Source organism: Strix uralensis, chromosome 10, assembly GCF_047716275.1.
Source record: "Strix uralensis isolate ZFMK-TIS-50842 chromosome 10, bStrUra1, whole genome shotgun sequence".
In the NCBI taxonomy this organism is placed as follows: domain Eukaryota; kingdom Metazoa; phylum Chordata; class Aves; order Strigiformes; family Strigidae; genus Strix; species Strix uralensis.
The window spans coordinates 20577758-20604912 of NC_133981.1; the positions used below are offsets into that span (position 1 = coordinate 20577758).

At 57.0% G+C, this 27155-nt stretch overlaps 4 protein-coding genes across 18 annotated transcripts in view; 3 read left to right on the forward strand and 1 right to left on the reverse strand.

Moving 5' to 3' along the window:
• The window catches only part of IP6K1 (inositol hexakisphosphate kinase 1), a 39155-nt gene extending 26616 nt beyond the window's left edge, over positions 1–12539 (forward strand). For 8 of the 11 annotated variants that reach the window (XM_074879653.1, XM_074879652.1, XM_074879650.1 and 5 more), the window contains 5 exons: positions 2921–3266; positions 5673–5883; positions 6503–6687; positions 8998–9173; positions 10057–12539. In XM_074879653.1, coding sequence (XP_074735754.1) covers positions 3044–3266; positions 5673–5883; positions 6503–6687; positions 8998–9173; positions 10057–10566 — 1305 coding nt within the window. In that variant the 5' untranslated portion in view covers positions 2921–3043 and the 3' untranslated portion in view covers positions 10567–12539. Of the gene's footprint in view, positions 1–2920; positions 3267–5672; positions 5884–6199; positions 6370–6502; positions 6688–8997; positions 9174–10056 lie in introns of those variants that run through there. The other 3 variants (XM_074879658.1, XM_074879659.1, XM_074879661.1) reach the window with 3 other exon arrangements.
• Positions 12540–12836: 297 nt separating this feature from the next.
• Positions 12837–15256, forward strand: GMPPB (GDP-mannose pyrophosphorylase B). The gene is made up of 8 exons (XM_074879662.1): positions 12837–13024; positions 13099–13179; positions 13259–13307; positions 13856–14157; positions 14234–14312; positions 14411–14538; positions 14724–14906; positions 15063–15256. The coding sequence occupies exons 1-8, from the start codon at positions 12896–12898 to the stop codon at positions 15192–15194; spliced, it is 1083 nt and encodes a 360-aa protein (XP_074735763.1). The 5' UTR covers positions 12837–12895; the 3' UTR covers positions 15195–15256.
• An 89-nt stretch (positions 15257–15345) lies between these two features.
• The window catches only part of RNF123 (ring finger protein 123), a 51192-nt gene continuing 39382 nt past the window's right edge, over positions 15346–27155 (reverse strand). For all 4 annotated transcript variants that reach the window (XM_074879648.1, XM_074879649.1, XM_074879647.1 and 1 more), the window contains 4 exons: positions 16540–16682; positions 16099–16193; positions 15901–15986; positions 15346–15798 (listed from right to left, as the gene is read on the reverse strand). In XM_074879648.1, coding sequence (XP_074735749.1) covers positions 15699–15798; positions 15901–15986; positions 16099–16193; positions 16540–16682 — 424 coding nt within the window. In that variant the 3' untranslated portion in view covers positions 15346–15698. The remainder of the gene's footprint in view (positions 15799–15900; positions 15987–16098; positions 16194–16539; positions 16683–27155) is intronic.
• On the forward strand, positions 17883–20750 carry AMIGO3 (adhesion molecule with Ig like domain 3). Of its 2 annotated transcripts, XM_074878918.1 has the most exons (2): positions 17883–18427; positions 18992–20750. In XM_074878918.1, the coding sequence occupies exons 1-2, from the start codon at positions 18356–18358 to the stop codon at positions 20192–20194; spliced, it is 1275 nt and encodes a 424-aa protein (XP_074735019.1). In that variant the 5' UTR covers positions 17883–18355; the 3' UTR covers positions 20195–20750. The 2 variants fall into 2 exon arrangements, with proteins under 2 accessions (XP_074735019.1, XP_074735018.1); XM_074878917.1 differs by having other exon boundaries at positions 17883–20750.

Genomic DNA, 27155 nt, shown 5'->3' on the forward strand with positions numbered 1-27155 from the left:
GGATAGTGTCCATATTTAGTAATAACCCTTTACTTTGAGATAGTCTGCTGGAAAACATTAAGCTGTATCTGAGCTATAAAGTGTCTGTTTTTCAAGTCCTGCAGATAGCTTCCTCTTTAAAAATGTTGTCTCTGAAATGCTACTTGCCACAAAGTATTTTTTCTCACACTCACTTGTACGTGGGAAAATATTGTCTATATGGCTGTTTTCTTTAGAGCGCGTGGATGAGTACGTGAGCAGTTGTAACCGGGTTTAGGCTCTCTCCCCACCTGGTGCCTGGCTCCTCTTGCGTCACAGCCACAGAATGTGTTTTTTGTGGCTGTCACTCCCTCCCAGTGTGCCTGCACATCTGAAACTTGTCATGTTGGGTTTTCTTGGGGGCGGTGGGGTACTTGGCAGTGAGCCTGGGCCACTTCTTGGTGGCTGCAGCCTGTTTTCATTGCCGCCTTCCCAAGAACCCGTGGACAACTGCAGTCATCTCATGGCTCTCTCTAGGCCATGAAGTGGAGAAGGCTTGAGGGACTCTGCAGAGCAGGTGGCTGCTGTCCTCAGAATAATGCAGGTGGCATATGATTTGTTGTTGCTCACCTTTAGGAAAGAAGGCTGCTGAAAGTAGGCAAAGGGAACAGATCTCTTGCTCTGATGGCCAAAATCTGCTTGTAGCCCATAGGTGAGGCACTCCTCACTGCTGGAACAGTCTGCGTGGGCCTTGCAGGGCAGGGGTGTGTCTGCCTGGGTGTTCGTGATCACCATCTGAAGTTAGTGAAGGTGTGTGAAGCTAACGAGTCTGCTTAGATAATCCCCCTCTGTAAACTATGGATAATAGGACTTCCTTCCGTCGCTGGCAAAATGTGAGACCTTGAGATGTTTTGTGATTGGCTTTCAGTGGAAACTGGGACTAGTACCAGACCTGAGTGTCATATCCATGTCTCCTGAGTATGGCAACTACTGTTATCACACAGATGAATCTCTTATTTCTCTTGTCCCATGAAGTTTAAACTACAGGAAGGTGTGAACTTAAACTTGCCCCCTACATTGTTTGGAATAACTGAAAGCTCTGCTTTAGTCATTGGCAAAATAAAAGAAACTGAATCCAAGACGAAGCTGCATCAGCAAGGGGAGATTTAAGTCTGTAAAGCATTCATCTGAAATCTGTGAAGTGCTGATCTGTTGCAGATGCTGGCACATTGCTTGTTCTTGGCTATTAACTACCATTAAACCAAACTAAAACATATGACGTAAGTGAGCCTCTGCTGCTGAAATTTCTTCTTGTAAGCAAATAAGAGGGAGGAGAAAAATCCACAGCATGTTTTTGTCTTTGTCATATGACTTGGGTTCTGAGTGAGTTTAGGAGACAGACTTTGAACGATACCTTGAAGAGAAGAGTTTGATATGAGTTGGAGAGGGACCATCTGTGTTGTTTTTTGTTGGTTGGTTTTTTTTCTTCCTATTCCCTGGCCCCCACCTTAAAAGCCAGCTAAATAGTCACATTGTTCCCCTTACACTGACTGTAGTTGTGTGGTCATGTAACCACAAAAGGAAATGTTTTCCCTGGGATCAGTGAGATGATTCAACTCAAATGTACATACACTCGTACCGTCCCAAAATCCAGTGCGAGGGAGCGAGCAGGAACGTGCAGACAGGGAGAGAAGCGTTGTCCTGTTGCAGGGAGCTTTGGGGTTAGAATGGGTTAAACGTGTTATGAAGTATTGCCCCTCCTTTTGAATCTCTTGGGCTGCATCTCTTACATGATTGAATTGGAGGGGAGGGAGAAGAGCTCATCTTCACCCAGAACTTCCCCAGCTCGGCAGTGTTGCGTGACTGCAGAGACATCCCGTGGCCAGATGAGGAACAGCTTGAACCGTGTCCCTTGTTCAAGGCCTCCAAGATCCCTCAGTTCTTAAATTATTGCCCTTGGCTGTGGCTGTGCTAAGAAATCAGAAATTTGATGAACTCAGAAACTGTAGTCACCATATGGTTCTTGTACCAAAGGCTTTGGGTAACTCATCGTTGTGAGGAAATCCTGTGGTATTTTCCCCAGCAGCCTCAGGAGCAGCTATGATCTAAGCTGGAAAGGGCAAAGCATCTGGAGAGAATTTGGACAGCTTTACTTTTCCATTGTCCTGTGGCTGTGCTGGGCACTCTGCAAATGTTAAAAGAGCATCTGTCTTCTCCAAAGCACCTCTAATCTCATTTGGATTTAGTGATCTCTCTTGCCTACCTCTAGAGATCAGGGACCTGTTGTGCATGTAGGTGCTGTGAAAGCATTAGGAAATAATTGTTGTTCTGAAGGGCTTAGGGTAATAAAGGAGAGAATCCGAGTGGGATCCATTCAGTTACAGCATATGCACAGTGACAGAATGACTGTCTTATGCCAAGTCTTTCATGTCTTAGCTTGAAGAGAAGTGGGTCAGTAAAGGAGGAAACGGTGTTAGAGTGGGAGGTGAACAGGAATTATTTAGTTGTTTAGGTGTTAAAAATGCAGAGATATAAGGAGTGGAATTCAGATTCTTGAAATGATTGTTCTGCCTGTGTCAGTCACTGTTACTGATAGGCAGGTGTAGGCTTGGTTTTAATTGTGCTGTAGCTCTCAGTTAGTGCTCCATTATTATGTTGTCTTACTGATAAAATGAACTAAAGGAAAGAAATAGTATTTTCTAAAGTTGGGAGGCTCAAAATATATCTCCTCCTTCCCCTGTCAACCCTATTGGAGAAGATCTAGATGAGGCTGCCTCCGAGTTAGTGTGTGTTTACCTGTAGGATGAAAGAGGTGGTGAGGAGCATGCTGGAACAAGTGCGATGTAAACAGAGAACAGAAGAGGAACAGTTATGAATAGAAATAAATACCAAAAACTTCTGAGCCAACAGGGAGTAAATGCAAGTGGTCCTCCATTCACAGGAATCTCCTTTGCTTTTTCAGATCATTGTAAGGAAGCAGATTGCCAGGATTTCCCCCCTGTGGCTGCCTGACCGCTGTTGAGCTGCACCTCCCAGCCCATGTGGCTCTCCCCATGCTCCAAGAGTGCAACTGGTGCCCAACGCAATGTGTGTTTGTCAAACCATGGAAGTGGGCAAGTATGGCAAGAACGCCACTCGATCCGGAGACCGGGGGGTCCTGCTGGAGCCTTTCATTCACCAGGTGGGCGGCCACAGCAGCATGATGCGCTACGATGACCATACTGTCTGCAAGCCCCTCATCACCAGAGAACAGCGCTTCTATGAATCTCTGCCCCCAGAAATGAAGGAGTTCACACCTGAGTACAAAGGTGAGGCCTGTTGTCATTCCAGAATGCACTGACATGTGTCAGGAACCTGCCCTCTCCTTTTCCTGCAGCTTTGATCCCTTGCTGTCTTTTGGTATCATTTTATTTGTTGTTTTTAGTTCCCTTTTGCAGGCTAGCAATTTGGTAGGAGCACTTGGAAAGGAGGGAGTCTTTCTTTGTAGGCGTGCAGAGTTTAATGTGCTCCTCTTTCTAGACAAAAAATATGCAGTGTGACATTTCTAGTCTGAACTTTAAGGTTATGGATGTGTAACTGAAGTAATTTGACTACCAAGTTATTGTCAATTACAGCCTTGACCTTGAGCAAATGAAGTTAGATCATTTACTGAGCATTTGCACATTCCAGTCCTGTAATTTATTGCTTCCTCACCCCATCTCCTTTATGGACCCGTATCAGAAAGCTGCTGAAGCAGGAAGCATTGCTTTCCCAGCGCCGAGGTGAAGCCTTGTCCCCAGCTGCTTTGAAGGAATGGAATTTTCCAGTGTCCGTATTGTTGTAGGAAGTTTGGCAGCTCATCCGTATCTTTCAGAAGCTCGATACGCTTTCGGCCCTGTGTGTCTGTATTCAGGATGGTGACGCTGGCAGGTAGCCTTCTGGGCCACTCCACGTTCCTGTTGCCTCTGCTTTGTCACCGCCTGGCACTGGGAAGATGGTGCTTCACGGACAGCTGGGACCACCATCTGTTCACGGTCTTGCCATTTGATCTGGCTGCAGCCGGAAGGTCTCGAAGCAGTGTCAGCTTACCTACCTGTGTCTGTGCAGGTCATGAATGAAAGATACAGTCTCCAACAGACTCCTCTTGTTACCCTCAAGCCACTCTGGGGCCATACGGTGCTCTAGCAACCCATCAGAAATCTCAGCTGAAGCCTGTGTAGTTACTAGAATCTGTATGATGTCAGGCTTTTTTTGGGAGATGGGTTTAAAGCTGATGAAGCTGATAGTCCAGATGGAGATGTGTCTTCTTGAAGTCAGATACTTCCTGGTAGCCTAAAGGCATAGGACGTGCACTTCCACCCCAGTGTGGGATTTCATCTGAGAGCTTCATGCAGTTTCCTGATAGTGCCAGAAATTGTTCCTGCTGATCTGGGGCAGAGGAATACTGGGGACGATGTTTCCTGTCTGAGCACTTAGATGTTACTGTAAGATTGCCCTCTCACAGAGATATCTTGAGGAGCACATCCAGGCAGCCAGAGCCCTTGGAGTGGTGTTTATGTAGTGACATGCTGGAGTCCTGAAATGCTCTGATGTTTTGTTGAGCCGCCTGAGCCTTGTTAGCATTGTTAGTGCAGATAAGGAAAAAGGAAGGACATAACATGATGGCCTGCATCAACTGAGCAGTGCAAGGTTTCCTCACGTTTGTGATGAATTATTTGATTCGGTGCATCTGGCTTCTGATCCTCCTGGCAGCTAGATGTATAAATCAAATGATTCATCAAACATGAGGAAACCTTGCAGTGCTCAGTTGATGATCAGTACTGGTGACAAGCCAATGAAAGATTTTTGTCCTTGCAAGTTAGGAGTTGGGCTGATAACCTCATTTTCAGGGCTGAGGGAGTCAGAGATGAAGATGTGTCAGCCTTAACTAGAAGTGTCAGCTGTCCTGCTCTGTGGCTGGCCAGCTAGATATATTCAGAGTCTGTGCTGTGAAAGATCTATACCTTCCCTTGGACTATGGTGCTTTACAGGAGCCTTCAGAAGGTAAAACTGGACAGGACACAAATGGTCCTGCTTGTCTGCACCTGGCTGAGGTAGTTCCACTCCCAGGGCCCCCTGGTTTTATTGCTAGGAAGCCCCGGGACCTTACAGATCCCTTTTCTGTGAGACTGGCGGAGTTGTGCTAAGAGTGGCAGGTGTTGCCTCAGCCTCAGAGCTCTGTACTTCGTAGCTCAGGTGCTGGAGAGCTCCTCTGGCACAGGAAGCGCACTCATCCTTGGCCAGCGATGTGCTTGTTGGCAGTGGGAACGCTTCTGCAGGACATAGATATTTACCCAGATGAGCTAGATATATATTTTGTATGCTTTGCCCCCCTCAACACCTTGGTAGACTGTGCTTGACTTTCTCCATTTGCTGCAAGACTGAATGGAAGGAAATAATCACTCCCCTCAGCCTGCCAGCTGCACTTTTGTCCTTAATTTCCTGTGGGTTGCAGAGCTTCCCCTGCTGCTTCTGACTGTTTGCTCAGGTAGTGACACAGAGCACTATCTGGGGGATTTCTCCTCTGTGCTGTGCTAACAACACTTGGGTTCTTGTACTCTTAAACCTCCTTTCATTGCTCTGGATTTGCTTTGTTGCTCTGAGCTACAACTGGGGAGAGGAAAATGAACATTTGGGTGCTCATGGCTGTGTATTCCTTTCCCTGGGAAACAGCTGACATGTCACTTCTCTGGCAGGTGTGGTGTCTGTCTGTTTTGAGGGAGACAGCGATGGCTACATTAACCTGGTGGCCTATCCCTACGTGGAGAATGAGGCTCTGGAGCAGGATGATATGCCGGAGAGGGACCAGCCACGACGCAAGCACTCGCGTCGGAGCCTTCACAGATCAAGCAGCGGCACTGAGCACAAGGAGGAAAAGCCTGGCCTGGCCAGTGACAACACTGAGAGGTAAAGCTCTGAGGGCCGGTGACAACATGATGAGTGGGAAATCTCTCTTCCCCTTTCAGCTCTGGTGCTCCTTTTGCCGAGGGCATTTTGCACTTCTGTAGAGTGGCCAGGCTGTCTTGCACTTGCTAGCCTGGCACACTGTGGCACTGTAAACTGTGTCAGAAATTCTGCTGTGTTCAGGATGAACTCATCCACGTGAAGTGCTTCTGACAGATGATAACCCTTGGCAGCTTATTGGATGTGGAATGAAAGCATGTGGAACAGATTCGAACACTCTTCAGTCCACCTGGTTATTAATCTAGGGGTTTCTTCCAAGGGTGCTTTGAACACAGATCTCTGCCTCCTCACACCAGCCAGAGCTCCCTGAGAAACAACTGTTCCTGATTACTCTATCAATTACAATACAACCCAGCAGAGATGTCAGATAGACCAGATCCTTGAGCCTGGGTCCACAGCCCAGGGTATTAGCGAGGATTTGCTGTTAAGGTTTGTATTGTGTGAAGTGTGCAGCAGGAGAAGGAACAGGAGATAGTTGTGTGCAAGGGGAGGATGTGACGGTTGTAAGTATCTGGAGAACGCGTGGATTCTAACAGGCATGTTTGTTCTGTCTTTACACCAGCAGCATCCAGGAAACGAAAAGTCCCAGGGTGGACTTGCACATCCATTCAGATGTTCCGTTTCAGATGTTGGATGGGAACAGCGGTCTGAGCTCTGAAAAGATCAGCTATAACCCCTGGAGCCTGCGCTGTCATAAGCAGCAGCTGAGCCGCATGCGGTCGGAGTCCAAGGACCGAAAACTCTACAGTATCCTTTGGGAAGCAGAACCCTGTGTGTCAGGTTGCTGCTGCTGCCCTGGCCTCACACATCTGTGCCTGCAGCAGCTAAGGCCTGCATTTCCTTTGGCTTTCTATCCTTCACACAACCAAAGCTGTATCACATGTTTCTTTTTACTATTCCTTCCAGCTTCCCATATGGTGACACCAGTGTTTGACACACAGGAGTTGTGTTTCTGACTAGATCCCACGTTTTCTTTCTCCTCTGGGCCTTCTGTCTGTTGGCTTGTGTTTTGAACGGTGCTTTTTCATGTCAGGCTTTGCCTGGCAGCAGATGCAGGGCTACCCTGCCCAGTAATCCCTTGGGAGGGAGCTGTGTTTGTCCTTGTCACCTTTCTTGAGCCTCTTCCAGTTCTACTGTACCCTTCTGGAGACAGTGACCAGAACTGCACACAATATGGAAGATGCAGGTGAACCAGAGATTTCCACTGGTGTTTAATGCTGTTGTCTCTCCTCTTCCTCATAATTCCTAACACACTCTCTTGTTCTAGATGCTGTTTTGTTACCCCAAGATCCCATTCCTGACTGGTAATAGTTGTCTCAAAACACATTGCTTTATGCATTTAAGAATCTTTTTCTCCTTATGTTTATCATCTTGCCTGTAAACTTTAGTGAATTTTGCCTGCCCGTTTAATGGCCAAGTCAGTCTCATAAGATCCTTGTGGAGTTTTTCACAACTGTTCCTCATTTTTGCAACCTTGAGTAACTTAGTACTTTGAGCAAATTTGTCATCTCACCGTTCACTTTTCTGAATCACTTGTTGAACAGCATGGATCTGCACACGAAGAACCTGCTGGCGACTGGCTGTAAGACCAGGCAGGCGCTGTTTGTTCCCCAGATCTCTGCAACTCAGCGTTGTGGTAGCCCCTGTTCACGGTCTCCTGGTATTAAGGCAGTGTTAAATGAGTTACACATCTCTTATTTTCTGTTTGACATGCAATCTCTTCTCTTGGCACTTCAGTTTGAGAACTCTCTGTATTCTGAAAGAGAGTTTTGTCTTGGGAATCCCCTAAGCTCTTTCCCAGCAAACAAGCAAAATATTAATCTTATTTCTCTTTTTAGGGGGGTCTCTTCACACACCCCCACCTCACCCCCCTCCCCTGTAGCTCCTTTTGTATTTTGTCTTTAAACTCTTCAAGCAGTCTGACTGGCTTCTTCATATGACTGAAGATGGATTTGTTATTTTCTGTGCAAATTACTCCTCATGCTTTTGTCTTGATCTTGCCAGCTTGTGGGGTTTTTTTGTTTCACCTGCTGGAGCTTGATTCTGTTTTCCTCACATAGAAACAAACTTACTTTTAATAGCTGTATTCTTCACCATTCTAACTGTGTGGGCTTCCTTTTTCTATTCTCAAATGGGTGCTTTGAGCCTCCAGCATTTATTTTTAAATAGCCTGAATCACTTGCAGAGAAGTAATTCTCTTTGGCTGTCCTACACTTTTTAATCACACTTCCTTATTTTTATGAAGTTCCTCTTTCAAAATCAAACATAGCTGATAGATTTTTTTTTTTCTTTTTTTCCTAAATGTTGAACTTCCTTGTAGGTTTAATCTAGCTGTGCTCTGGTTGCCATTTCAGCGTAACATGGTGAGCCGTGCCCTGCAGAGCAGCTTAGGGCAAACTTCAGGGTTGTTTTTTCCCCTTTGGGACAAGCTGCTGCACTGATTGTGTCGGGTTTGTTCTCAGGGCTGTGCCCTAATGGAGGGTTTGCCCATTGTGTGTGCTGCTAATTGGAGGTTCCCGTTACTGCTCCGTTTCCTGCCTTTGTAGCCTCCCCGGTTTCCCCCGGTGTGTCGGGCAGTGTTGCTGTCCTGGGCAGCCCAATAGCAACAGTACTGTGCTGTCACCTGAGCCTTGAGTTTTTGGTCTGTGGGGATTGTATTGTTTGTCCATATGGTTAAATTGGTAATTTGATTAGACTTTAAGCTCTCCTTTAATGCGTCAGCAGTTCTCACTGGCATACTGTGTCTTTCCTGACACTAGCATTTTGCTCTTCGGTTCCCCCCTGCTGAGTTTCCAGTACGCCTGCATGTGATCTCCTTGCTTACTGTTGGCTGTTCCACTTTCCAGGCTGATTTCTTCTACCAGCTGTCAAAGCCTGGGCGCCACTCTTGGGGTTTTGTCCGTTTTCTTCACCTCCCCAAACAGTTCGTTCTGTCTGTTCTTTGGTTGCTATTTGTTTGTTGCCCGACCCTGTCTCATGCTGGCCCAAGTCCCTGCCTGCGATGGCCACAGGGAGCAGTGTCTCTGCCAGGTGAGCTTTCCTTGACACCTCTCCCAGAGTTCCTTTTACTGGAGAACGTGGTGCATCACTTCAAGCTTCCCTGCGTGCTTGATCTGAAGATGGGGACCAGGCAGCATGGAGACGATGCGTCTGAGGAGAAGGCTGCTCGGCAGATGAAGAAGTGTGAACAGAGCACTTCTGCCACCCTGGGCGTGCGTGTGTGTGGGATGCAGGTAGGGATCCCAAAGGCTGCAAGTGCTGCCTGTTCCTTTCCGCAGCCCCATGAGACCTCCCAGTTAGTGTTTTCTGCTGAGCACTGAGTTACAGAGTCTCCCACTTCAGGTAGGTACACCAGTGTTGATGGTACGTGCTTTTTGACTTCATTTCTAAGCCTAGAACAAAGGAACCTGCTTCTCCTGAGATGGCCTGCTTTATCTGAGCTGTTTTGTTCACAGATAACTAGGGGATTTTCTAATAACCTTATTTTTGTGGCTTAGAGTTCAGCTAGAGTCATGGTGCCCGGAGAGGGAGGTGTCCCTCCGTCCCAGCATCAGCTGACATTTGCTGTTGGTACAGTATTGAGAGTTAAAAAGTTGCTCTCCTCTTGTGGCTAGGCCCTGCACACAAGGATTTGCTGCTGGTGCTGTTGGGCAATAGTTGTTCCTTTTTTTCCTACCCACAGAAGGATCTTGTAATCCAGATCTCTGCCCACAGCCTCTGAAGCAATGGGCTCCTTATTAATCACATGCCACATAATAATGACAATACGTGCCAGCAGCTCCCGCTGCTGGAGGATTGTCCGAGTTGCTGTAAGATGTTGCTTTTCAAGCCTCGGGGTCTGTACCATGCCTCTTGGGGATGCTCGGACTGATGAGCCGCCCTTTGGGTGTCCTGGGAGAGAACCAGTGCTTGGGCACCCTGCCTGTGCCCGTGGGATGCACCCGTGAGCTGCTCTGGGATTCAGGGAACAGGCAGAGCTGTTTCCTTCTCCCTCCTGGGTGTGGTGGGGACAGAACGAGTTCCCTCTGCCCTGTCGGTGCAGGCCAGCTCCGGGTGCTCTGTGCCTGGCCTTCACCTGTTGCTCCCACTTGATGTGCATTTCCTTTGGCGTTCTAGGTCTATCAGCTGGACACAGGGCATTACTTATGCAGGAATAAATACTATGGACGCGGTCTTTCCATCGAGGGCTTCCGCAACGCCCTCTACCAGTACCTCCACAACGGCATTGAGCTGCGCAAGGACCTCTTTGAGCCTGTCCTCGCCAAACTGCGGAGCCTGAAGGCGGTTTTGGAGAGACAGGCCTCCTACCGCTTCTACTCCAGCTCCCTTCTCATCATTTACGATGGGAAGGACAGCAGGGCGGGGATGTTTGTGGAGCGCCGGCCGGAGATGCGCCTGAAGCGGGTGGACAGCGCTCTCCCGGAGAGCCTTCAGGATGGCGGCGGCACGGAGCCCGGCTGCTCGGCCCAGCCCAAGGTGGACGTGCGTATGATTGACTTTGCTCACAGCACCTTCAAGGGCTTCCGTGATGACCCCACTGTGCATGACGGACCCGACATGGGTTATGTATTCGGGCTGGAAAGCCTCATCAACATCATGGAACAGATGCGTGAGGAAAACCAGTAGCCCTGGGCTACGGCCTCTTATTCTTGTCCTGGTGGCAGGAGCAGACAAGACCACCTACTACCACAGGAAAAAAGTGGACAACTTTGGTTTTAAACAATTGTATTGCTCCATTGTTTTTAAATGTACTTGGATAGAAGAGCTGAGGGGAGGCAGGATGGAAGAGCTCCTCATGTCGACCAGATGGTTCTGACCACGCTAGCTCTGCCTTCTGGAGGAGGCTCCCTCGATGCCTGCTGGGTGTTGGGTGTCCCGGTTCTTCACTCGTCACGTGTGCGTTCTGGAGGGAGGACCTGGACGTAGGGAAGAGAAACCAGGAGAGCCTGGGGCTCTTCGGGGGACTAGGGCTGTGGCGTGAGGAGCCCTTCTGCCTCAGGAGCCCCCGGGAGAGCCTTCCCTTTGAAATTCTCCTGAATTATTTGGAAAGGGTGCTCGACTACCAGTCGGCCGGCTCTGTGGCACTGACGGTGAGCAGCACAGCTGCTGGTCTGTGCGTTTGGCGTCGCTAGCTCTGCCCCGGGTATTGCCGATGGGGCTTTGCTTTTGATGCTGCCTTTTTCTGCTGTTTGGGCACTGTGAATAACCAACCCAAACACAGAAATAACATGACCAAATGCAACCCCTGGCGGAGCTGCGCCCAGGAGGGAATGCCACACCCCTGGAGTTGTGCTCGGGCCCAGGGCCTGCTCCCCACCCCAGGGGGCAGCCCAGGCAGGCACGGGGATCTGCAAGAGTAACTCAGCCCTGGACCACTGACCAAGCAAGAACTCAGCTCGTGGGCTAGCAATAGTATCTGTAGCAGTTAACGTGACCCCAGCTCTGCAGTGGGGCCTTTCGGACCATTTCAACCCTTCCCCTCGTGTCACCTTGGTCCCACAGGTCGTAGGCAAGCGTGTCCCTCCAGCCTAGGGCTGCCCTCTTCCCCCGGTGGGGCCTCAGCCCCCCAGCCCACACTCCTCCGGCGGGTCCGGGCACGGGGGTGGTGGAAGGAGAGGCAGGGGTTAGGGCTGCCCCCCCCCCCTTCTCCTCCCTGGGGGTTTGCAGGGGAGGGGGGGATCTGGCTGGGCGGGGAGTGCCACTGCCTGACTGTTCAGCTTTGCTTCACGGAGTCCGTCTTTTCCAGAATAAATGACCAGTTTGGGGGTGAAAGGGGCAGCTGGCACCTGCTCTGCTGCCCGTGCTCCTTCCCTGAGCCGGTGCTTTACTGGTGGCTTCCCTTGACGAGGGCATTAACGTTTGATACCATGGCCTGGTGGTACCGGACCGTACCCCCTCTGCATCACCCCCTGTGTTTCTGTGCTGGGACCCCCGGTTGCTCCCTCCCCCGTGTCACTGCCTTGTTCCATGGCATTACCCTCGCCCTGGCTGCCTGAGAAACTGCCTGGGTACCCACAAGGCCAGGGTTGGGCTTGTTCGTTTTTTGTTTTGGCTTTTTTTTTTTTTTTTTTTAAACTTCAGGAAAGCTTGTTTGGGGAATTCTCGCATGTAGCATGTGTGCCGACTCTGTGTGTGCACGGTCTGCTTGGAAAGTGTTCGTGCTCGGCTGGCGGCCGGCCGAGGGGTGCGGAGGGGGGCTTTGTCCTAAACCGTACTCAGAAGCTTGCCCGAGCCCCCCGCTCCCCCCCCCCCCGGCTCTCTGGCCCAGGACCTCTGTTAAACCCCGGCGCCGGGGCAGGGCTCACGGGTTTGGAGGAGGGAGCCCCAGGTACCGACCGGGAGCAGCCGCGGCACAGCCCGCCCCGGGCCTGGCCTTGGCCGGGCGGGCGCAGGGCCCTTCCTCGGGGAGCACTGCGACCCCCTCCTCGCCGGGCCGGGGCCGGGGCTCCCCGGGAGCCGGCTCTCCCCTGCCCTTCGGCCCACGGCGGTGGGACTCCACAGCTTGTACATAGCCTTGACCCCCGTTTGTTTTTACATGAATAATCACCTTGTTTGTGCTTCACAGAGAACCAAAAACCATTAAAGGATCTGTTTTTGTCCGTGGTGTGCCGTGCCTGCCTCTCCGCGCCGGGGGACGGGGCTGGGGGGGGCTCGGGCAGCACCCGAGCGCGGGTGGCGTCAGCTGCGGTGTTGGGTACGGCCCTGCCCCGTGCTCCGGTACAGCCCTGCCCCTTCCCTCCTCTCATCACGGGCCGCCCCGGGGCTTGCGTTTTCCGCAGAACCCGGCCGCGGGGGTCGGTGCCGCCGGGGCGGCGGCGGGCGGTAGGACCCGGGGCGGGCGGTGGGACCGGGAGGGGGCGTGGCGGAGCGCGGTGTGGGCGGGGCGTGCGGGGCGGCGGTGACGCGGAAGGCGCGCGCGGCGCTGACGTGGCGCGCGGCGCGGCGCGGCGGGGGGATGCGGGCGCTGATCCTGGTGGGCGGCTTCGGGACGCGGCTGCGGCCGCTGACCCTGAGCCGGCCGAAGCCGCTGGTGGAGTTCTGCAACAAGGCGCTGCTGCTGCACCAGCTGGAGGCCCTGCGGCAGGTGGGGGGCGGCGGGCGGGGCGGTGCTGGGCATCCCCACCCCTCCCCGCCGCCGGTTGACCCGCGCTCCCGCAGGCCGGTGTCAGCCATGTGGTGCTGGCGGTGAGCTACATGTCGGAGGCGCTGGGGGCTGCCATGCGGGAACAGGAGCAGCGGGTAAGGGCCGTGTCCGCCTGTCGCCCCCCCACCCCACCCCGCCCGCCTGCCACACCCGCCGCTCACCCTGTGCCCGCAGCTCGGCATCCGCATCTCCCTGTCCCACGAGAAGGAGCCGCTGGGCACAGGTAGGGTGTGGGCAGGACGGAGGGGGATCGGGGACAGCGGGGTCGGCTGCGGGGGGAGGTTGACAGCTGGAGTAGAGCTGGGGACACGGGGGAGGCCACCACCATGGCCAGCAGCGTGGGTGTGGGCAGGGCTGGGGGACACCGTGGGCAGCAGGGTGGGTGTGGGTAGGGCTGGGGGACATGGGGGACACGTGGGTAGGGCTGGGGAACATGGGGCACACGTGGATAGGCTGGGGGACATAGGGGACACGGGGGAGGCCATCACCATGGCCAACAGTGTGGATATGGACAGGGCTGCGGGACACTGTGAGCAGCAGGGTGGGTGTGGGTAGGGCTGGGGGCCACGGGATCAGTACGCCAGGGTGGGTGGGATGAGAGGGACCGGGGACATCAGGACAGGCACAGGAAGGAGCAGGGACAGCAGGGCTGGGTGAGGATCGTGGGGGGGCCAGTGGGGAGCAGGGGCGCTGGGACGGGCACAGGTGGGGCCAGGAGGACCCTGGCACTGGGCTCACCCCGTCCCTGCGGCGTCACTCACGGCCGGGCAGCGGGGCCGCTGGCGCTGGCGCGGGACCTGCTGGCCGAGGGCGGGGAGCCCTTCTTTGTCCTCAACAGCGACGTGATCTGCGAGTTCCCCTTCGCGGCGCTGGCCCGTTTCCACCGGCAGCACGGCGGTGAGGGCTCGCTGGTGGTGACCCGCGTGGAGGAGCCGGCCAAGTACGGCGTGGTGGTGAGCGAGGCCGACACCGGCCGCATCTGCCGCTTCGTGGAGAAGCCGCGCGTCTTCGTGTCCAACAAGATCAACGCTGGGCTCTACATCTTCAACCCCGGCATCCTGCAACGCATCCAGGTACGGGCCGGGGCACTGGGCTGGGCCGGGCTGGGGGGCTGGGCACCCTGCTCAGCCCTGTGCCCGGTCCCCGCAGCTGCGCCCCACCTCCATCGAGAAGGAGATCTTCCCAGCCATGGCGCAGGAGGGGCAGCTCTACGCCATGGAGCTGCAGGGTAAGGCCCTGCCCACGGTGCAGGCGGCATGGCGGGGGGGTCTTGTCTGCACTGCCACCCCCGTGCTGGGGGCTGTCACCGCGGCTCTGTCCCTGCAGGCTTCTGGATGGACATCGGGCAGCCGAAGGACTTCCTTACGGGCATGTGCATGTACCTGCAGGCGCTGCGGGCTCAGCACCCTGAGAAGCTGCACTCGGGGCCCGGTGTCGTAGGGAACGTGCTGGTGGTAAGTGCCAGCCCCCAGCACGCCAGCCCCAGACACGCGTCACGGGCTCTCTGCGTCCTCCCACTGCTGTCCTCACTGCCGTCCTCGAGCTGTGCCCTCCTGTCCCCACGCTGGCCGAGCGGCACGGGCCGTGCCGAGAGCTCTGGCTGCCCTCCCGGCCCCGGCGCAGCCCCTCTTCCTTCCAGGACCCCAGCGCCAAGATTGGGGCAAACTGTGTCATTGGCCCCAACGTGACGATCGGGGCCGGCGTGGTGGTGGAGGACGGGGTGCGCATCAAACGCTGCACCGTGCTGAAGGGGGCCCGCATCCGCTCCCACTCCTGGCTGGAGTCCTGCATCGTGGGCTGGAGCTGCTCCGTGGGGCAGTGGGTGAGGACGTGGGTGCCTCCGCGGGGCATCGGGGCTCAGCTCTTGCCCTCCTGCCTCCTCGGGCTGCGGCCGGAGGGATGCACCGGTGCCTGCGGGCAGGAGCGTGGCACTGAGCCCTGTGCTGGGGCACGCGTTGACGGGGCCTCTCTGGGGCAGGTGCGCATGGAGAACGTGACAGTGCTGGGCGAGGATGTCATCGTCAACGACGAGCTCTACCTCAATGGGGCCAACGTGCTGCCACACAAGTCCATCGCCGAGTCTGTGCCAGAGCCACGCATCATCATGTAGCAGCCCCTGGTGGGCCCTGCACTCCCGGCTCTGCTTGGATTAAATATTTATATTTCCATCCACTGCTGAGTGTCATCTGAGCATGGCCCGAGCACTGGGTCGCTCGCCAGGGCTGGCCTGGCTTCCCCTCCCCATGTCTCAGGGCACCACATAAGGAAGAATAATTTAATGCTGCATTTCATGAAGTCAGCCCCCAGCCAGGGGCAAGTTAACAGCCCGAACGCCCAGCCCAGCCCCCCCGGCCCGGCCCCAGGGCTGCCATGGAGCCAAGGCCTCGGGCTCCCCTCCCTGAGAACGGCCCGTGGGGCAGAAAGGCTGCCGTGACCCAGGCGCTGGGCGAGGGGGACGCTGGCCCCGGAGCCTGGCATCGGGCCTCTCCCTCCCTGCAGCCCCCCTGCCCTGCACTGGGTCCTGGCCCTGCGGGCGAGGGCCCTGTGGCCCTGGGCAGGGCGGTGGGGGGGCCGCCCCCCTCAGCTGGGGGAGCCCGTGGCATGGGGCTGGGCGCTACGAGCTGGCTGGCTTGGTGAAGTCGTCCACCCCCGTGATAGTGGCCTTGCAGAAGAAGCAGTCCTTGTTGTTCATCAGGTGCTGGTTGATGCAGGCTCTGGAACAGAGGAGGAAAGAGCGTGAGCTCCCCCCACACGGCGTGGGGGGGGCCAGGGGCGGGCAGTCACCCCGGTGGGGGTCGCACACATGAGTTACTCACTTGCACGACTTGTGGGAGCAGGGTCTGAAGATGGCCGAGATGGGGTGTGCGTAGCAGATAGGGCACAGGTCCTCCTCGCTGGTGGGCTGTGGGGGCACCGGGCCGTTAGCGCTGGCAGTGAAAGCCCCGTGTCCCAGGGCAGCTGTGCCGGCAGCCGGGGCTGCTGCCGAGCGTGGGGACCGGGCTGGGGGCACTCACCAGCGTGGTGGCAGCCGCCTGCTTGGACTCCTCGCTCAGGTGGCTCAGCATCTTGTCCACCTTCACCAGCTCCTCGGCACTGATGTACTCTGTGTCTGTGGGGACAAACCAGGTGTGCGTGGGGCGAATGTGACCCTTGGGGACCAGCCAGGACAGGGACCCTGGTGGCAGGGACAGGGATCCCCATGCTGGGCGTAGCAAGCCTGGCATTGGGCACCACGAAGGGACAAAACTGCTGCCAAAAGAGGGCACTGGACACAGCCCCATCCCAAGTGCCACTGCTGGGGGACAGTGTGGGAGCCACAGATGCCTGTCCCCAGGGCTGAGGGGGGGGCTGGGACATGTCACAGGGGACACAGACACCTGCATCCCTGTCCCTCCCTCGCAGCCGTGGCTGGGCGATGAGCACAGCCCAGCTCCCAACGCAGTGCCAACACTTACAGGTGTGCAGGGAGAAATGGCGCTTGTCCGTGGCTGGGGCAGCAGCCGCCAGGGCCGAGGGCTCGGCGTGGCCCAGCAGGTACTGGATGGAGCGCAGCTGGAAGCAGGGGTCCGCCAGCAGCACCGCTGTCGCACGCTCGGCCCTGCAAGGGGACACAGTCAGGCCTTTGCCCTAGGTACAAGCCACCCTGTGGTCACAAGGCCACCCAGCTGCATCCCCAGCCAGTGACCTCCCCTCCCCAACTCCTGGCAGCATGGGGAAACGCTCAAATGCAGCTGAAGGGCAGCAGCCCTCCTCCTCCTCCTCCGCCACCCCCGCTCAGCAGCTCAGAGGATCGATACGGTGCATTAGCACTTGCTGAGGCTGCAGCCCTCGCGCACCGGTGCCCGGCTGAGCCTGGGGAGCTGCAGGGCGGCTGAGGCAGCCTGCACCACCCTCGCTTCACAGCACCGCAAGGGTAAAAGGAGAGATGCCATGCAGCAGCCTCACGCCGGGGGCTGCAGCCTCCTGCCCTGCACCAAGGGGACGGCTCAAGGTGCCCCCAAGGCAGGCGGGTGCTCCGAGGTGGAAGGGAGCAGTCGTGACTCTCCCTGGCTTCAAGCGTGAGCGGGGACAGCCAGGACAGATGAAGGGCACCTCAACAAGCGTCTCCATCAGGCACCAGTGCCGTGGCCTCTTCGTGGCCCTTGGCAAGGAGCAGCACTGCCTCTGTGGCCAGCCCTCGGGCAAGCACAGCTGCCCCACGGGCAGGCTGCGAGAAGCCCAGCAGCAGAGGCTGGGCCTGGGCTGGGGTGCAGTGGGTTAACAGCCCCTTGAGCGCGGCAGCCGCAGCCGCCAAATTAGCTTTTTGCTGCCCTAATGGAAACCAATTCCCCAGCCCGGCTTTCCGCTTCCCACTAACGCGCCCGGGCCCTGGGCAATGACATTCTTGTGCGTCCTTCACCCTGTAGCCGCCCCCTCCCCACCGGCAGCCTGCAGCACCCCTTCTGCCGTGGAGACCCCACTGGGCTCACCCCATGGCCGGGGGGGCTGGGGGGGATCCCTGACAGTTCATGCAGGGTGGGGGGTGAGGAGGAGAGCAGCGGGAAGGACCGTGACCGGGTGCTAAGCGGAGCTGGGGGGGGGGGGGGGCGCGGGGGAAGAAGATGCTGAGGATGATGACCGCCATCCCCCTCCCAGCCTGGGTGCAGAATGGGCCACCAAGGGCTCGCAGAGGTGCCGATGGGGCGGGTTTTTTTCCAGCGTCCTCCCGGAGGCTGGGCAAGGAGCAGCGCGGCCGCCTCGCAGCCGGCTGAGGTTGCGGTTCTCCAGCAGGAGGGCGGGCGGCTGCGCACCGGTAAGGCCGGGGTGGTGGTGGTGGTGGGGGGGTGTCGGCGAGGTGGCCCCGGGTCCCCCCCCCGGGGACAAGCGGCCGCGAGAGCCGGTGCCAGCTGCGCCTCGCCCTGCCCCCTCGCAGGACGGCGAGGGAGGGCCACCGCCACGGCCACGGCCACCGCCGCGGCCACCACTCCCCGCGCCGGGACCAATGGGCTCCCGCCCGGCCCACCCGCCGCGCCCCGCCGGCCACTAAATAGGGGCGGGAGCGACCGGCGGGGCGGCAGCGAGCCCGGCTCCCGGGAGGCGCTGGCCGGGGGGTGCCGGGGTTGGAGGGCCGGGGGGGGGGCCCGCCGGCGAGCGGAGCATGTGGGGATGTGCCGCGGCGGCGCTGAGCCCTGAGAAACTTGGCGCTCCAGGGACGCGCGGCTCCGGGAGGCAGCGAGGCGTTCGCCCAGCCCGAACCAGAGCCCCGAACGGCCGGAGCGGCTCAGCCCCCCGATGCCAAGCCCCGGCTGCCCCCCGCCCCGCCGGCCCCGGGGGCCGGGCAGCCCCCCGCCGGCCGGAGCGCAGGTAGGCGGCGTGAGGCGCGGCGGGGCCGGGCAGGGCGATGCCGCCCTTTAACTCTTTTCAAGCCCCACGGCTGGAGCCGGGATCCTCCTCTGCGGGGTGCAAAGGGGCGTCTGTGGATGCTTGGTAGAGCCCCCCGCCGAGCCAGCGCCGGAGCGGGGGGACCGCGGCACGTTTTCCTCCTCTCGTGTCCTGTGGAGCCCGGCTGGGCTGCGCAGAGACTCGTGCCCGGCCACCATGTCCCCGCGGGTGGCTGCAGAGCCGCTCTGGACGCGGGTGGCGAAGCTGCCGGTGCTGGTGCTGCTGGTGCTGTGCGCCCACGGCCGCGCTCCCCACGCCGCCCCGCTGACCCGCAGCTGCCCCGCTGCCTGCATCTGCACCTCCGACCTGCTGAGCTGCAGCCGGCAGACGCTGCAGCGCGTGCCCCGGGCGCTGCCACCCACCGCCACCACGCTGGACCTCAGCCACAACGCCCTCACCCAGCTCCGAGACCACTGGCTGGCCGCCCTCCCGCACCTCGAGGCCCTCCACATCAGTCACAACCAGATTAAGGACCTTTCTCCGCAGGCTTTCCACAATGCCTCCTACCTGCGGCACCTCGACATGTCCTCCAACCACCTGCACGCCGTCGAGACGCACTACTTTGACACGCTGGTGAGCTTGGAGGAGCTGCTGCTCTACAACAACCGCATTACACGAGTGGATGAAAACGCCTTCGCCAAGCTGAGCGGCCTGCGGAAAGTCTACCTGAGCTGGAACAACCTGACCACCTTCCCCTTCCACGCAGTGCAGGGGTTGGGAAACTACAGCCTCCGCACGCTGGACCTCTCCTCCAACAGCCTGAGCAGCATCCCCGTGGAGGAGCTGGCGGCTCTGCCCGAAAACATCAGGAACGGCTTGTACCTGCACAACAACCCCATCAGGTGCAGCTGCCCGCTCTACCTGATGCTCCAGCGCTGGAAGCAGCGAGGTTTCAGCTCCGTGAAGGATTTCTTCGAGGAACACACCTGCAAGGTGTCTGACAATGTGCCCCGGTCCCTGATCAAGTTCCTCAAATACAGCCACATGTTTGAGAACTGCTCGGCGGGCCCTGAAGACGTGCACCCCGTGTCCTTCCCTGTGATGGTGGGCCAGGCCCTCCTGCTCGCTTGCAACACCAGCCTGCCAGCCGGGGCCACCACCTACATGTGGATCTCCCCTCACCACGAGCCCATCAAACATCCGGGGAACAGCAACCGCTCCTTGGAGGTCTACCGCAACGGCAGCCTGAAGATCGCAGCGGCCAAGCCCTGGCACTCAGGGGTCTACGTGGGCTTGGCCATCAACAGCCCCCGCAACTTCAGCAGGCTGTGCGAAGTCAACGTGACGGTCCACTACCCCAAGCCGGAAGGGGAGACCTTCAGCACCGGCCTCACAACCCTGCTGGGGTGCATCGTGAGCCTGCTGCTCGTGCTCATGTACTTGTACCTCACGCCCTGCCGCTGCCTGAGCTGCTGCAAGAAGCCGGCTCCTCTCAGCCCTCCGCAGGAGTGCAGCGCCCAGTCCTCCATCCTCAGCACCACCCCTCCCACCACCGACGGGCCAAACCGCAAGGTCAGCACCAACAAGCACGTGGTCTTCCTCGAGCCCGTCCGGGAGACGCAGAATGGCAAGATCCGCCTGGCCCTCAGCGAGGATTTCCCCGACCCCAAGCACCCCAAGGTCCTGCAGCTCAAGTCGGACTCAGAGTCCATCAGCTCCGTCTTTTCGGACACCCCCATTGTGGCGTAGCGGGGTAGAGCTTTCTCCTCCATCGTTGCTAGAAGCAGGATTATCAGGCACCCCGAATTCCCAGCTTGACCGCGACCCACGAGGGTCATCGGCATCACCCACAACTGCTTCAACCATGAGCTCCTGGTGGGTTCTGGGCCTGGGGCGCATCGGTGCCCTGCAAGAGCTCCTTGCGTAAGCCACTGGCAACAGCCTGGTTAGCACAAGGGTAACGCTGATGAACCCAGCACACCTGAGAAACCTCCACTTCATGTGGGCAGCCAAACTCGCTAACAGTGACACTGGGGCTGGAGGTCTGCCACGTCCCCGGGCACACAAGACCTGACCCAGTGTCGCCACCACGGACCCCCAGGCCAAGGAATACCCGTGACAAGTGGGGCACTGTCCTCGATCATGCCAGGGCCCCCAGGGATGGCGGTGCCACCATCCTGTCCCAGCCTGTGCCGGTCCCCATCAGCATGCCCTGGTTGGGAGCTGCAGGGAGCACAGCCCCATCGCGAGGGGGGCATGTGCCCACTCCTCAAACATGGCCACACAGGAGGGATGGAGCTCAGCACCTGCCCAGCCACGCAGTCAAGCAAACATTACAAGCTTTTGCTTCCTGAGAAGCTGTAAATAGTCAAGGCAGGATTAGGTGACGTGATACAGAGCCCCGCATTGCTCAGAGTTCCCTGTGCCACCAAGGACGATGAGGTCTCGGATGCACCACCCTCCTTCGCTGCTTCTCCTTGAGGCGGACAAACGCGCTGCTAAAGCACAGCTATTTAGGCAGTAATCTAATAAGCCTATCGATAAATGTGAGTAATCCTCTCCTCTCTTGGGTCGTAATTCTCTAGTTACATTGGAATAAAAATGCCTATTTTTTTAAGCTCATGCTGGGCCGAGTGTCTCTTTGCCCTTGCAGGGCAGCGGCATGCAGCCACCCTGCAACCCATGGGCGCAGCGGTGGGAGTCTGGGGGTCTGAGGGAGCCCCGAATTCCCGCTGGCCCAGCACACGGAACCAGGCGATTCACACCGGGCTCACAGCCTCTGTTCCCATCAAGCAGCATTAGGGTGGCCTCAACAAGGGGGTTAAATGTGCCGAGACAGAGCTGGTGACCTTGGGCTGCTGTGAGAGGAGCAGCCGGTGGCTTGTCCCCGGGACGGCAGGTCTGGGAGCTGGGGAGGGAGCAGCACCAACTGACACAAGGGCACATCCAGACCCCAAAAGGGACAAGCGGGCTTTAGATGCAGGGAGAGGCACTCTGGGGAGACCCACCTGGGATGGGACTGGCCCTGTCTCTGGCTGAGTCCTGGTGCCCCCTGCGGTCGGAGCCCCCCACCTTACTGGATGCCTGCGCTGCTCTCCCCAGCACCCAGCCTTGCATCACCCCGGCACGGGGAGCGGCTCTGCCCCCCCCCGTAACTCCTGCCTGACCCTGCAGGGGGATAAGGGTGTTCCCCCATCTGCCAGCCACCATCATCCCATCCACAGCCGGAGCAGGAGCATGTGGCTGTCACCTGCAGGACAGGGGATGCTGGGGCCAGACTGCCAGCAGGAGCACAGCTCAGACACAACCTGGGCAGTGCAAACGGGGACGAGGACCCTTCGTAGACCTTCTCCCAATCTGCATCCCTGCCACGGCCCCAAGAGCTGCTGGCAGCCCTGCGACCAGAGGGAAGGGAAGGGCCCTGTGGCATTGGGACAGCGCTAGGACCTGTCCTTCAACTTTTTCAGCCAGGAAACAAGTAGCTTTTTTCCCAGCAAAAAGTCAACCGTGCCCAAAGCACTTGTTAGAAACCCCCCACCCATCCAAGGAGGGGAGAGTGTTTGGGAGAGCAGCTATCCTGAGACAACCACAGCCTCCCAGCACCCCTCCTGACACCGACCTTGTGCACAGCTTCATGCGATACGTGTCCCCCTGCCACGTGCCCCGCGGCTGCTGCTCGGTGGCTGGCGAAGGCACTGGGATGCGGAGCGACAGGCCCTGCTGGCTTGCACCCTTGCTCCCCGCGCACCCACCGCTGCCGGCCCTGTCACCTCGCATTAGCACAGCGCTCCCGATGAGCCTGGGATGCCGAGCCAGCCATGCTGGGGTGCTGCCAGGGGGTGATAAGGTGCTTCGATGTCAGACTGATAGGTGAGTGGCACCCTGCCCCTTGAGGATGGAGCTGAGGCGATGCCATCCCCTGGCTTTGCACCCAGACAAAGACCCCATGGGAAGGATGGTTTGAATTTGCCCTGGGAATGTCTGGGAAAGAGAAGAGTCCCAGCTGAGAGGGTCCAGGTCCAAACCTGCTGAAGGTACTGCCCTGAGCATTGCCTGCACCTGCTGAGGTGGTGCCGAGCCCATGCTGGAGCACGTGCCGCATTTAAGCACCGCATCTTCCTCCAAAAGGAAAGGTGAAGTGCTGCTCCGGGCTCCAGCACCCAGAGTGGGCGTTACCCACCCACTGCTCTTCTGTTGCCATCCTTGTGGGTCTCTTCGCAAACCTTCCCCCTCCCTGGCACCAACATGAGCTTCCCAGGCATTAGTGCTCCTTCAAGCCTGCATCCTCAGCTGAGGGTAATGACTGAAGCTTGGGGAAGGCTCAGGCCAACTGGAGTGTAAGAAAAGCTCCCGAGGGCCTCTCAAGGGACACTCCAGCCTGGAGAATCCCAGGAGAGCTCTTCTAGGCTGGCTGCAATTCTCCTATCCCTGCAGGAAGGCTGAGCCCCACTATGCCAGGGACAGCATACCTGAGGTCTGTATCAGTGCTGCCCCCAAGGGCTCCCCACTGCCTTTACCCAGGAAAATCTTGCTGCTGCATTTCACACCTTGCTGATGCTTGGAAAGGACCCCACACCACACTGCTGCTCCAACGAGCAAGGCAAGGCAGTTTGAACTGTTGAAGCAGTTCGTTAAGCAGCCTGAAAGGCAAATCATCTCAGCAAGGAAAATCATAGCCAGGAGCACAGCCTTCCTGACAGGCAGGAGTTGGGAAACGTAATGGATGGTCCCCCGAGGAATACATCGTCCTCTCTCGGCAGCCATCTGCACCATTACAGCCCCGGCTCGCTGCCAAACCAGCCTCTCGCTCCTTGACTCCGCAGAGCAAAGCAATGGGTCAGCACAAAGCATGGCCTCCCGGCACGCAGGGACCCGTGCCTGCGTACGTGGGGATAGGGACTAGCTTTTGGGGACCAGTCTCCAACGCTGACTCCTGTCTCCCCAGCACTTCACATGCCTGTCCCTTCCTGTTCCCCTCTGCTGGGGCTGAGGGCTGGACACACGATGTATATGTTTGGACCTGGATCCTTTCCTTATGATGCTCACAGTTTCCCAAAGAGCTTGACGCAGCAAAGCCTGGTGCTGAACAGCACGATGCCTGCTCTTGCTTCCCAGCGTGTGCCCGACAGCCCCAAGGGGCTGGGAGATCCCAGTCTGGGCAGTCCCATTGCTCAGGATGTAGCGTTTGTAGCCAGCAGCTTGTAAAAACTGTAAGATCAGTAAGGCCAGACTCCTTTTTTACCTGTGAAACCTAGATTTGAGCTAGTCATTCCTCCATGCTCTGGCTCACACTCACACTAATACGTTACACACTGCAAGACTTGAGTACCACTCATTTTCTGAGCTTTTAGAGCAAGGACTCCTTCAGACTGAGTGGTCCATGAAATCTCTACTCCTGCACTTCCTTCCACCACAGCTCATTCATCGATATGTGCTGAAGGAGCACTAGTGTTTAAGTGATCAGTAATTAGTGTCCTACGGGACTGCAGAGAACTACCATGTCCAGCAGGGACCAGCCCAGTACCCAGGGTCTCAGCAGTGCTCGAGCATGCAGGTGGGTGGCCAGGCTGAGTTTAGGAACCCACAGACTGGGATCTTCTGTGACTTTTCCAGTGGAGGTGACCCCAAAACCATCTAGCAATTGAACAGTGTCTGCTTAGCCTGCCTCCTCCACCTGGCCTCATGTCTCCTCACCTTTCTGCTCACCAACGTGTTACTTCTGCCCAGGGAACCTCTCTGTCTCCTCCCTCCTGCCAGTCTGTCCCTCTGCACCCATCTGTGCTGTGCAATGGAGAACAGTGCAGAGATGCAGACAGAATTACCCCAACATCATGTCAGTCCAGTGCCAGTTCTCCTGGCAGGTTCTGCTGGCTCGTGCTCAGCATCCCACTGGCACAGCGTGGCTGTTTCCAGCCCAGGATCCCCATCCTGTGCTCTGCTAGCTGGTACCACCCATGTTCCTGGTGACCACAGTACTCTTCCCTCTGTCTTCTCCATCTTTTGGGCATAAGTCCCTGCGAGATACACCTTGAAGGCTGCTTAGATCTTTTCTTGTATGGTTGCACTGCAGACAAGTTCACTGGCTCCTTGCACGTGCCCTAACCCTCCAGACTCACACTGAGAGTATCAGCCATGGGCAGGGCTGGGGAAGGCGCTGCGTGGCCTCACTCCCCCTGTCTCCGAGGGGATGGTGTCCACAGGGCACAGGGGAAGCCCGAGGAGAGGAGCGGTGGCCGAGCCACAGCATAATATGGTTAATCTCTGCTTGGGGATGGCCACTCACTTTCCACAAAGCCTGTTCCAACTTAAATGCCCAGTCCTAATTACAACGTGTCCTCACACGCAGGGAACCAACAACCTCACCTTTGGGCCTCACCCCTTCCCCTGATGCTCACTCTCACCAGGATCCTTACACAAGCTCTAATGCCACTCCATTAGCTCACTCCAAAGGAGGCTTAATAGAAAACACGCTCAATTATTTAGCAGACAAACGGGGGGATGATACCAGCTGAAGGCAGCCAGGGCCTCTGGCACGGACCCAACGATTCAGACCAATTCCTGGCTCAGCTTGCCAGATCCTGCCTTCCCTCCTCCCTGCAAAACCGAGGCTCAGTCATTAGGGACTGGCAAACAGGCAGCACACGGGCATCCCTGCCTCCTTGGCCCTGCCAGGCACTGAGACTCCCTGCAACAAAGGTGCTGCCCAGCTGCTGTCAGACCCGAGGGCTGGGAGGGGGCAGCACATCAGGAGGCCCGAGCAGTCTCACAACAACATTGCAGAGACCAAAATAGTTTTAAACCAAGGAGCTGTTGCCTGTTGGTGAGACAGCCCAGCCCCCAGCATCAGGCTGCCCTGCTCTTGCTTGCTGATGAGGTTTGGCTCCCTCCTGGCAAGTCCTTGAGGGAGAGGCAGCTGCTCTGCTGGGAAACAGGGCAACTGCCACGCTCCTGCCTGGGAACTAGAAGACTCTGCTGAGGGACCCCAGCTTGAGCTAGCAGCTCCCTATCTGTGCCCTGAACTAATTCTCCTCTGCCCCTGTTTGCAAAGTCCATTACATCCAGGGAGGGAGCCAAGCCATGAAATCCCCAGGCCCTGCTGCAAAGGTCAGTAAGCCCGGACGAGGTGGGCACTGAAGCTTTGGTTCACCATGAGCAGCACTAGCCGCCCTGCCGGACTCGACGAGGAAATGCATTCCTTCTCTCTCAAAAACAGAGCCCGCTCCATCCAGGGACTAAGGTGTACGATGTATCAACTGTCTCATCACATCCCGGCCTGGGCAATGTTCCCTTTTCTTGTGCTTAATGGCTCTGTTTGATGCCAGGAGTCCGTAGCAAGAGGACTTGATGCCTGGCTGAGCATCCCATGCTGGGCAAGGAGCAGCTGAGGCATGACTGCATCCTGATTACGCGGCTGGATGAGTCGGCAGGGCCCTGGCTGTCCTTACTCCCACCCTTCCCCACAGGAATGTTTTGGCCCCATAAATGTGACCTCACTCCTCCACTCCCAGATGAACCTGTCCTCTCTGTCCCAGGGCAAAGGTTGCAGCATCTTCCAAGGAAGTGCCTGGCACAGCATCAGCTTGCTGGGTTAGAGGCAACCAGAAAAACCACAGCCAAGCCAAGGAAGTCACCCAAGGTCCTGTCCCCTGTCCTCGTCCTCTGGGGCACAGCCTCCTCGCAGGGAACCAGTCAGGGTAACAGCTAGTGTCCCAGGTAATTCCCACAGAGAAATTCCTATGTGCAAATGTGGGTTGGATAACCTCTCTCTGTTAATGATTTCTGGCAATCTGGGAGTTACCAAATGGGACCTGGAAGACATTTCTACCTGCTTCCAGCACTGCCCGAGCAGAGTGCTTCTGAGGAAGGGAAAAAGCCCATACTGTTATGCTGCTCACTGCACTGAGAGGAAGGGAAAAAGGAAAGCTGTCTCCTCTTCATATAAATGGTCTGCTCTGGAGATCCTGGTTACTTTAACCAGGATGGGACCCTTTACAGAATCCTTTAAATCTCTTCAGTTACTCCTTGCAGCAATACGACCCACGCCAATCATCTCCCATGGGAGTGTACAGACCTGAGGAAGGTTTAAATTCCCCTTTTCCATCCCACAGACCATCCTCTTACTCATGTGCCTGGAGACAGATGCTTCCCATCGCCCTGCTCCAGGACAGCCATTGTTGACCTGTACCATCTCCCTGTTTTTTGGGCAACTGTGGGGAGGACATCCCTGTGGTGCTCTGCTCATCCCAGCTACACCTCCCAGTCTTCACCACCCTGTGGCGATGGTGACAAAAGACTTGCACACAGGATCAAACCAGGACTGAACCCTCAAGGAATGCAAAGGCAGCAGAAAAGCCTCTGCATTTCCTCTCACACCTACTGTTTTTCTCCATCCTGTGTCTGCTGTTTTTCAATGCACCTGCATGGAGCAGAACCACTCCGTAAGCAGGGTACAACACTCACACCCTAGTCCTCAATTCAGAGTGCTACAAAGAAGGTGTGTGGCTCAGTTTTCTCTTCCATGCAAGATGTTTTGCCTGTGGCCACACTGATCTCTACCATCAGGCTACCCACACCCTCTGCTTGGGTAGAGGTAGAGGGTCTCCAAGCCACCAGCCTCAGTTCTTTTGTCTTGATTGACCTCAACGACTCCCCTGCAACGCATGCTTGCCTTTTATAGATCAGTGACGTATCAAACCTCAGATTTAGTGCA